General features: G+C 43.4%; 1 protein-coding gene across 4 annotated transcripts in view; it reads right to left on the reverse strand.

Annotated features, from left to right (window-relative positions):
- ptprub (protein tyrosine phosphatase receptor type Ub) overlaps nucleotides 1-10,815 on the reverse strand; it is a 188,094-nt gene that overhangs the window by 55,357 nt on the left and 121,922 nt on the right. For all 4 annotated transcript variants that reach the window (XM_005744492.2, XM_005744491.2, XM_005744490.2 and 1 more), the window contains exons 8-9: nucleotides 6,013-6,330; nucleotides 2,891-3,000 (exon numbers count right to left, since the gene is read on the reverse strand). In XM_005744492.2, coding sequence (XP_005744549.1) covers nucleotides 2,891-3,000; nucleotides 6,013-6,330 — 428 coding nt within the window. The remainder of the gene's footprint in view (nucleotides 1-2,890; nucleotides 3,001-6,012; nucleotides 6,331-10,815) is intronic.

The raw sequence follows: 10,815 nt of genomic DNA on the forward strand, positions 1-10,815 counted from the left end.
TGTGAAGTGTTTATGAGTTTAATTAACACTTGTTAACACTACGAAATCGGTGCGTGAGAGTGTCCTCAAAAAAGTGTAATCTTTTCAAAAGTTTTTCCTCAAGAGGTGATTAGCTGTGCCTCTACCTCACGAGAATTTCCACTTATGCTCTTTGAAATAGTGGAGAGCTAAATGAGATGACTTTACCGCAATCAGACAAGGGTGAGCGTATTAGGGAAACGTGGAGCTGGAGGAGATCCACTTCACTGAAGAAACGAACACACACACGATGCGTACCGTATGTGCTCGTGCACGTGCACGTTGCACACACCGGCGCTGACGCTCGAGCTGAACCGAAGCTTCTGCTGATTATCATAAGAAGAGCTTAATGTCTGCTCATGCTCGTAGGGAGAAGATAGAATTATGAGCCATCCAGTGACTGAGAACAGACAGACCACTGTGTTTCTGCTACAAAGGCATTCATAAAAAATGCCAGACCCAGCACAGAAGAACGAGGAGGGCTTGCAGGACAGCTTTCTGGTCGATAGGCTCAGGCAGACTGGTCAATAGTTTAATCTGAGAGAAATGAAGAGGATTTCTACAGCTTTGTATAAAGCTTTCTTTGTCAGTTGAGGAAGATCAGTGTACACTACAGTGTAAAAATCTTGTGCGGCCTCCACTTTATATGTCAAACTGGAAATTCTATTTAATATATCCTTGAGGTGACATTGCAAGAGAAGCCACGGAAGGAAGAGTTGAGCATGGGCAGGCAGGCCTACTGAATGCTTACTGCAGACAGAGGGTGTAAAGTAAATGCAAAATGATTGTCCAGCTAAGCAGAAGCCCTACAGCAAAAATTTGTGTATCGATTAAGGTGCCACGCTCTGTTTCTACAGGACAAGAAGACCAAGCCATGTGCTCAAGGGTCAGCAAAAGCATATCCAGTCATCGCTGCTATTTTTGTTTATAAAGACACACATGCATTGTCCGTTGGGTGGAAAAAGAAAAAAGCATAAACTGCAGCAGAGCGGTTGTGTGATTAAGCACATACTTTATCTGTGCTGTGCCAGTTGCAGCAATGCTGAAAATGGTTCAGCAACTAGAGAGGGAAATATTTTCTGCACTAGGCAGGAAACAAAAAAAGAACAGGCACGTTTCAGTTCCAGGAAAATGCTGTTTGGGTTTGTTATTTTTTTGTATTGCTGGAGATTTTTTTTTGTGCTGGTAAAAATATTGAATATAAAGTTAACAACCCCTTAAAAAGAACCTCTAAATTTATCAAACCAGATGGGAAAATTATATTTTATTCTTGACCACAAAAATGGCATGGAAGCAGTAGAACAAACTACATCCACATCCACCTCAGTTTAATTTATGAGTTTAGTCGTATGTATGATGCAAGCAACCCAATAAAGAAACTCAGCCTGCAGCTAAGCGCCTGATCGTGCATTTTGCTTAGCTTTAAGACTTTACCAACTATCCCAGCAGCCCTTTATGTGTTGGAGGTACGTTTTATCCTACAGAGGTCACGCAGCAGATGCCTGCACCGGGACTTTTACTGAAACTGTGAGTAAGGCGTCTATACTTTGCAGGCATTATATATTCTGGGGAGGTCTTGCATTGGATGACACCCAGGAGTGATTGCCACTCAAAATCTCAGAAGAAGATCATAGTTGATCTTCTATCATAGTTGAGTTCAGAGTGTCAGTCTCCTTTTTTCAGGCAGCATGTATGACCTACGTCTCTCACATGACACACTGTTGATGACACACGTGGCACAAATGTTTTACTCACTGGCTCGATGGTCTTTCATTAATTTGCCTGATTTACAAAATTAAGGATGTTTAAATTTATTGAAACTGATTTTTTTTATTCTTTACATTTGACGTCTTAAAACTCATCCCTGCATCACTTTTCTTTTCAGCAATAGTGTATGCACTCATACAATCCCGATGCTCACTTTTATCACTATACAATACCAATAGGGTTAATACCACCATGCTTTCCATCTGTAGTATATAATATTTAACAACTTTATTTAGAATATTACTGGGTTTTTCTTTGTATTGTCAAAGCCACTTTACAAATAAGGCACCACGGTGCAGGTGGCACGGATAGCTTGGATGGCAGGTGAGGGAGAGAAACTGACAGAGACCTCACTCTGCGCCTTTCAACTGAAATGCCGACAGTGTTTAACAGGACGTTGAAATATGATTAAACATAATACTATTTAAACAACCAAAGTCAGGTTCAAATTAAATTTTCCAGCTGTCTGTCAGGGCATGAGAGGAATATCAGAGTTACTATTGGCTAGAGAATACGAGCTAGTTTGATGGTTTCCTAGCAATAACACGTTTAATATCTGTGTTTATTTTACTGTAGATCAATGTAATTTCATTATTTTAAAGATTCATCTGAGCATATGAAATTCTCTTTTAGTTGTAGTCTAAAATCACTACTGTACAGACTGCACTTACATAACTGATTCATCATCATCAGACAGTTCAGGATTTTAACATCTATACGTTTGCAGACTTTGTACACAGAAATATTTTCCCAGTTAGTTTCTGGTACGCAAACCATGGCAACCCTGAATAAAGTTCGAGATAAAGCACAGAGAAGTTGATTAATCACCCATCCAGCCACTGGTATTTAACATGCTGATATGTATGGGTACAGCCTAGCTTGTTATTAGATTTGAATATGTTTACACTCCAGAATCATTAAAAGAATCAGCAAACAACAGCACAGCAACCATGTTAGCTGATTAAGTCAACTTTTAAGTCCAGCGGAGCCAACAATGATAACAGAGAGACTACTAAATGCTCGCACCTGCCCCAATCCACCAAACTCTACAACCAATTAAATTTACACATCGAAGAAATTCACCCTCATGTCTCCATGGGCTCACCTCATACTGGGTAATAAGTCCATTGGGCTCAACAGGCTCCTCCCACTTCAGGAAGATCATGTCATCCAGTGGGGTGAAGGTGAGCGACTCCGGTGCGATGCCTCCGGGGACTATGAGAAATTACAGAACAAACATTTGTCAGGGAAACTGAAGGGCTAATCACACAGTGATCCTCTCCTGTCAATATCACAGAGTGAATGTCATTGTGGCCCAGAGCGACGCATCACACAAAGCACTCTGACACACAGAGCAGTAGGCAGGCAAAACTCACAAAAAGGATACAGTTTATTCATGAACTGCATAAATTATGCACCCATTACAAAGATGAGAAAAAAGAAAATATTATAAAAGAATTATATTTTTTTATTCTGCTTCAGTCAAAGCTTAAATATACTGATGAATATGTGGAGGCCTGAGCTCTCAACTATACATGGTTTTGGGGCCATTCAGTTGAAGTCCTGGTCCCAGCGGTCTGTGCGAGTACTGCGCAGAGGAAGACTGTTATGTGAGATTCAGGCCTGAGGCTAAAGCGAGAGCCAAACAGCTGAGTTGACTGTTTTTTTGAATTGGGTTAGTCAGGACGACAAATTTGCTTATTGGGACTTTTGGAAAAGGTGGTTCTAATTGGCACACACTGTTTGTATTTATACATATACTCATCTTTATCTAAGCAAAAGAAAAACATTCACTCTCTTATTTGGTTGCTCTTTTTCTATCTTTCTCTGTACATATGTGTGTATGTAGCTTTCTGAAAAATCCTGTTTGTTTAGATGTTTTTCCTTTTTTTGGTTCACGGCAGAATTGATTTCTCCTTTAGCCACCACGCAGAAAATCTGTGAAGGCACACAGGAATAATAGGAGATAAGAAATAAGAACCAAATCCTATCTCGGGATTGCCCGAGTCTCAGATATGTTTTCTCCTTTATGTTATTTCCATCTAAAAATGAAATGGATCTTTTGTGATGCTGACTCAGTCAGCCGGTCACCCTTTCTGTATTAATGCGTAAGGGAGAGGGGAGGAGAAGTTTTAATTACACAAAACTGGGCTGATAATGGATTTGTGTATTTTGAACACTGATGGAAAAGCAGAATTACACCAAACTGGCATAACATTATGACCACTGCCAGGTGAAGCAAATAACACTGATTATCTCTTCATCATGGCACCTGTTAGTGAGTGGGTGATATTAAGGAGCAAGTGAACATTTTGTCCTCAAAGCTGATTTGTTAGAAGCAGAAATCTGGCAAACCTAAGGATCTGAGCAAGTCTGAGATGTGCCAAATTGTGATGCTAGATAACTGGGTCAGATCATCTCCAGAACTGTAACTCTGGGATGTTCCCAGTCTGCAGTGGTTTATATCTATCAAACACAAAGAAAGAACAGCGGTGAACCAGCAGCAAGGTTACAGGTGACCAAGGATCACTGATGCACAGAGCTGTTCTGGTAGAAAGGTGTCAGAATCTACATCCGCATTGCAGTTTGTTGTGTACCCCTGTCCCCAAATAAAAGCACCAGCAATGGTCACGAAGCATCAGAACTGGACCACGGAGCCATGGAGGAAGGTATCCACATTTTCTTTGACATCACATGGATGGCCGGTTGTGTGTGCATCGCTTACCATGGTGAAACACCTGGTGTTAGGATGCACTATGGCAGGGGTGTCCAACTCCAGGCCTCAAGGGCCGGTGTCCTGCAGGTTTTTGATCTCACCCTGGGCCAACACCGCTGAATCAAATGATTCGTTCATTACCAGGCCTCTGGAGAACTTGTTGAGGAGGTAATTTAGCCATTTAAATCAGCCATGTTGGATCAAGGACACATTTAAAACCTATAGGACAGCGGCCCTTGAGGCCTGGAGTTGGACACTATGGGAGGAAGACCAGCCACCGGAGGCAGTGTGATGCTTTCTACTTGGAAACCTTGGGTCCTGTCATCCATGTGGATGGTACATTGACATATATCAATACCTAAGCACTGAAACCGTATTCCCTGATGGCTGTGGCCTCTTTCAGCAGGGTAGTGCGCCCTGCCACAAAACTAAAATAGTTCAGGAGCACAACAACAAGTTGTTTAGCCTCTAAATTCCCCTTGAAATCTCAATCCAATCAAGCATCTGTGGGATGTGCTCGACAAACAAGTCTAACAAGTCCATGGAGGCTTCATCTTACAATTTACAGGGCTTAAAGGTTCTGTTTCTAACAGCTTGGTGCCAGATACACCAGCACATCTTAGGGGTCGGGTGAAGTCCATGCCTCAATAGCTCAGGGCTTTTTTGCAAGCAAAAGAGGGACGACCCAATCCTAGGGAGGTGGTGTATGTCCACAAAATTATAACATGGGACAGTTTCAATGTGGGAAGCCTGCACTTATTATGAGAACATACAGTGAGCTAACCCCAGACCGCAGTTTAGCATGTGACAAACTGAGCAAATGCTTTAAGGCAATAAAACGTTGGACTGCCAACATTTAGTGGGAACCACATATTATTGGAACTTGTACTTTGTGATAATTGGAGAGTGGAGGGTTTCTGTTTGTTTGTTTTTTAAGAAAATAACATTTATAATATGAAGGCCTGATGAATGACGGTGTCTTTGGCTGTTAAGGAGCGAGAGCAGCTTTAAGATTTTTCTCAGCTGCTCTAATATTAGTACACCTTGCTAATGTTACAGCTTTTTAAAGCAACAGTCCTACAATATTCTCACCTTCATCAAGGTTACAATGCTTTTGAAGAAAAGTGTTTCGGAAAGGTGTTGATTGGATTTTTTATTTTAATCTCGGAAGCTTTTTGTTTCTCTCAGTTGTACTGCAATATAAAGCAAGGTGATTCTGTTATTTAGCCTCCCTTCATTGATTTAAATGAGGTGGAAAAGATAATAAACAGAAACGCCTGCTAGTAGGAAACAACGAGTTCAACAGCAACACAGTTTCACTGAAATCATTAGAACTTTAAGAAACATTTGATCAGATATTAATGTTTCACTTTGCTGCAGATCTAATAAACTGGTAGTGAACCTTGAATGTGTAGCATTCATCCAGTGGCTCTATTCGGTTTTAGTTTCTCTGCGCTCCGTCTTTTACCATCTATCTACTGTCTTTTCTGTAATCTCCTTCTGGGACTTACTGTCCTCCTCCGTCTGAAAGGTGACCTCTCTGCCCTCTTTCTTCCCCTCTGGATTTGCCAGTGACAGACGGACATGGATGGCATGGTAGGGTGGCAGATCACGCAGCGTGAAGCGTGAGGCATTGTGTTCCACTGCAAGGCACTCGCGTACGGTGGTGTTGTGGCCGCCGCCTCCTCCCGCCATGGTGTAGCGGTAGCACAGGGACACTGAGTAGGTGTGGCAGCGTGTCAGGTTGAACGCCAAATTCTCCCACTGCAGGGACAACTGCCTGGGCTGGATATCTGTGGCGGCGAGTCCCCGTAATGCGCGCATGGGCTCTGTGAGAGATTGAGGAAAAGGATATGAGAGATACGGACAAGACACAGGTACGCTTTTATTGTGAAATATTGGATTTTTGACAGAACATCCAGCAAATAGCCTGCATTACTAATATAACAGGACCACCCGGGCACTTTTCAAGCTGTTCCTCTTCTACGTGCCGCCATACTGCCCTGCCACAGTGCAGAGGTCATTGTGCTGCCAGCACAACACACCCACATCCCTAATGGCAGAACAGGAACTCGCACCAATTGCGCTAATTAATCGGACAGGCCGCGGGTTGCTGTTGCACTCCCACCAGTCTCCTCCCTTTCCCCTACCGCAGAGCAAAGTGGCCATGCAGTAGTTTCACTCCTTCGCCCTGAGGTTTAATCTACATACAAAAAACACAAGAGCATTCACTTCCGCTGGTCAGTGTTACTGACGGGTCATCGCTGTGGCCCGGTCCATATTTTTAGAAGGCACCGAGTTAATTCTGGTCACTGGCGGGTTAACCCCGACTTTCTCTAACTCGTACTAAAAGAACAACAGCTGCGTCTGTGATATTCCCCTTGAATTTATTTGCTCACTGAAAGATACAGAGAGCCTCTATACCCAGAGGCACAGACCAGCCAGTGTTCGGGAGGACGTCCGAAACTGAAGCAAGGCCAAGTTAAGCCAAGGACATCCTCCGTATCAATGGAGGTATTTATCAGTGGAAATTATTAACACAATCAATGCCGTTTTTGTCAAGCAATATGCTACATAATGCATTGTATGGCTTTATTCTTTTAATAGGGCACGATGAGTAATGGGCCAGGGAGGCAGGGAATGACAGCAAAGATATCGGGTACAGCAAGAGATCAGTGGAGTTTGAGGTTACTGGCCAAGGTCTTCATTCCCTCGCTGACTTGCACACTCAGAGGGATTCTCGCTGCAGCACAGATTAGTGCAGAGAACTTAAATAAAGTGGCTAATGCATCACTGAGCAGGGGCTAATGCATTAAGACAAGTATTATCTGAGAAAATGGATTCAAAAGGTGCTCTGTACTTGTGCAAGGACACACAGGCACACAAACAGACATCACATACATATGTACATATATATATATATTCCAGACTGTCTGAGACACTTAGCTAGAGCAGTGGAAATTTTATGACAGTTCCAATCTATAGTAAAGGTCTCTGCAATCACCAACTTTCTCTTTTAATTTGCTATCTGGCATCTCAGGGTAGATGGAAATATGAACAGAGCATTGATCTGAACCTCATCCAGAGTAATGTGACGGTAGATAAATGGGTGGGCACGGTAATCGCACCGTAGTAGACTGCACCCAGTAAGAAATGTTAATGTACCATTGTTCAGTGTGACTGAGGATTGTCTTGATGGTGCAGTTGACAGTCTGCACAGTCTGGGAGCTAAATAAAGAGAGGCATTTAACTGCTGAGTTGATGAAAGCGCCACCAAAGCGGCCACAGTGTGCTCATTATGGGTTTTCTCAAAGTGGACATTTGTGCCAGCCCCTTCCCCTAGCCTCGTCTTATTTGTCTATATGCCACGGGCACCCGTTCCCTGGCACCCTGTGGCATGAAAACTGCAGCCGTCCCAACATGGACGAAAGCCCACAGCACCGTGGTGATGAACGGAGATTGGAAGTTAGAGAAGATGTGATTGGTTCTGGTTTACTTCCTCTAAAATTGTAGCATGGGACAGCAGCAGTATAGATTGTGTTATACAGACATTCACTCACACCCTGGTGCACAGAGATCCAAATCTGCCCATATAGGGAATTCTGCCTCTGAATGGAAGACATGATAAACGACATGCCAAGTAAGGCAAAGCACTTGTGTTCCTAATGTGCCTAATTTTAGTCGGGCTCCAGCGTTGGCTCCCTCTAACAGACCAAAAGCATCACGGGCAGGGGCTTTCCAGAAGGTTCAGTGACCCAGCAGCAGGTGGAAGCCCATTAGCATAGTTTGGGGACCACCTGCAGTACAAACGCTCGCCTCTCCTCTGTGGTTTACTTGAGGGGCTTCAAGCTGTGCTAATGCACCGTGCTGATAATCACAGCAATGGCTCATCAGGCACACCTGGATGACCATCGGAGCCAGGTGGAGACCGTGTTCACATTCACGGCCATTAGTTTTACAGCAGCGGCGCTAGGATGGCTCGCCACCGCGAGGATGTATATGTGCACAGCGCAGCCGGCTAGCCAACATGCTTCACCATGAAAGAGCCAGATTAGTCACGGTGGTGAGACACGGCTTCGGGAGAGGAAATTCACTTCCTAAATACAAAAGAGGGTCCAAAATATCCCTTCTGTTCACCGGATAATTACAACCTTCCCCGAAACCAAACCACAACAACAACAGCAACCCCGCCGATCTATTTTCTCATACTTAAATGTAATCGGGCCAGCAGCGACTGCATGTGCGTCTGTCTGTATTCAGGATTCAGCAGAAGCATGCAGGGTGAGCAGGGGTGGCGTGCACCAGATGGTTTGAAGGTTTGGGTCAGGGGAACTCTGGGAGACAGCCGGTTATTAGAGCTACTGAAGGGTCAAGAATGTGAGACGCACCAGGAGGAGATTCATAGTGTTGAAGTGTATAACAAAATACACACGTGTCAGAACTGTAAACACTGATTTGTGTCATGCAAAAGCCAATCAAATGAAGCCCCCACAACACACACAGACACACACGTATATATATGTACAAGATACACTGATGGGCCAAATTAATTTCACCTACACTTCCTCTGTGTTGAACTAGTGCTGCATCTAAATGCCCTGTTTAACAGCTCAGCAAACACAGCAGTATTACTTATCCCACACATGGCTGAACAACCTAATGTCACAGTGGTTGAAATGTAAATACATCATTAAAGGCAGAGTTTAGTGACTTTCACAAACACCGATAGCAGCAACTGTGAAAGCAATTTCCGTACGTTATGATTCCGCTCTCGCTTCACCTCTCGCACGCTCGCTTTCATTTTTACTCTCACTTTGAAAAACTACCCCGACTTCACCGCCATCGCCTTCCCTCTACTCTACTTCTTCTTGCTATCAACCTTTTTTTTTTTTTTTATTGGGAATTTTCTCTGTCTCTCGTTGTTGCGGAGCGGTGTGCGGGGATAGGCGAAGGAGGGCAGAGAGCTCACTCACGGCGCCTGATGAATGAGGGGTGTCTCTGGCTGTTGGGAGAGGAGAGTAGCTTTAATATGTCATTGGAGAGGAGGCCAGGGAGGCTCTAGTGGAGCAGGGTAGGAAGATATGTGAGGGATGGTGTGTGGCAGGGAGAGACCGTTGGGCATAGAGAAGAGTGATGACCATGGAAGACGTGAATCCACAGACTGCCTTTGGGTAACACAAAGCTCTCCATTTTGTGTGTCTGTGACTACATCGCACACATTGCAGATTCAGGCAGCGGTAATGACTACCTGCAGCTTCTGTGTGTGCATCTGCAGTAACACAGTTTGTTGTATGTATATTTAAAAGAGAGCACGGTTATGGGGCCCTGCTCTTCTCCTGGGTGTTCTGTGTCTGAACAGTGACAAACGACAGAGACGGGAAACGCGAGCGGGACAAAATGAACAAAAACAATGAAAAGGCTTGATCAGAGCCTTAAAATGGACCAGAGAAAAATGATGATTTGGGGAATTGTTAAGTGTTAGTCTGAATACTGTAAGAGTCAAATGATAATGAGCTGTCTCTTTTTAAATTACAGTAGGCAGAAATCAACATTGTTGAGTTATTATTAGCCAAAAAATCTGCTTTTTTCACTGTTTTCTGACAAATCAAGAAAATCTTTCACCTGCTGATTTTTGTCCATTTGTTACACTAGCCAAATAAAATTTCTGTCTCCTCCAGTAGATACCAAAGAAGCCCTTTTTTAGACTAGCTACTGCAGTCAGCCAGCTGTTATCTTTTAAATAACCGTCAAAGCAATATTGCTATGCTGGCAGCAAATAAAGTCCCTTTCAGTCTCCTTGGCTACAGAGTTCAGAGAACACCAGTGATAACAAATATGCCTTTCTTATGAGATAAGTACAGTATATGCAGCGACTGAGTCAGAACTTGTCTATCAGCTTCTCACTGATTGAATTTTAGCAGATTATCGTGACCAGCGCAGTCTCATATTGTAAGCTTCCTTTAAGTTACAGTGTGTGGCTGTTGGGCATCAGTACAATGAGCTGAGGGTCTTTATTAGAACAGCTTCATCATAAGAAGGGGCCATATCTACAGGTATTATCATAGCCAAAATTAAAAGTATAAGCCTATCTGATTTAGAAATTCACTGAGCTGAGCTAAAGTAGAGGATGAGAGCTGCCTCGCACTTTACAGTTTATTAGTGTTCAACGTACTTTATTCTCATATGGTTTGCTCGGGGGTACTGCATTGCCTAAATAATGCAGATACCTCAGAGGTTTTTCAGAAACACAACGTGTTGTTTGGTGAGCTATTTCCTAGGGGTGCAACGATATTCGTATCGATATTGAACCGTTC

This window comes from Pundamilia nyererei, unplaced genomic scaffold, assembly GCF_000239375.1.
Source record: "Pundamilia nyererei isolate P.nyererei 1_Seehausen unplaced genomic scaffold, PunNye1.0 scaffold00144, whole genome shotgun sequence".
NCBI lineage: Eukaryota > Metazoa > Chordata > Actinopteri > Cichliformes > Cichlidae > Pundamilia > Pundamilia nyererei.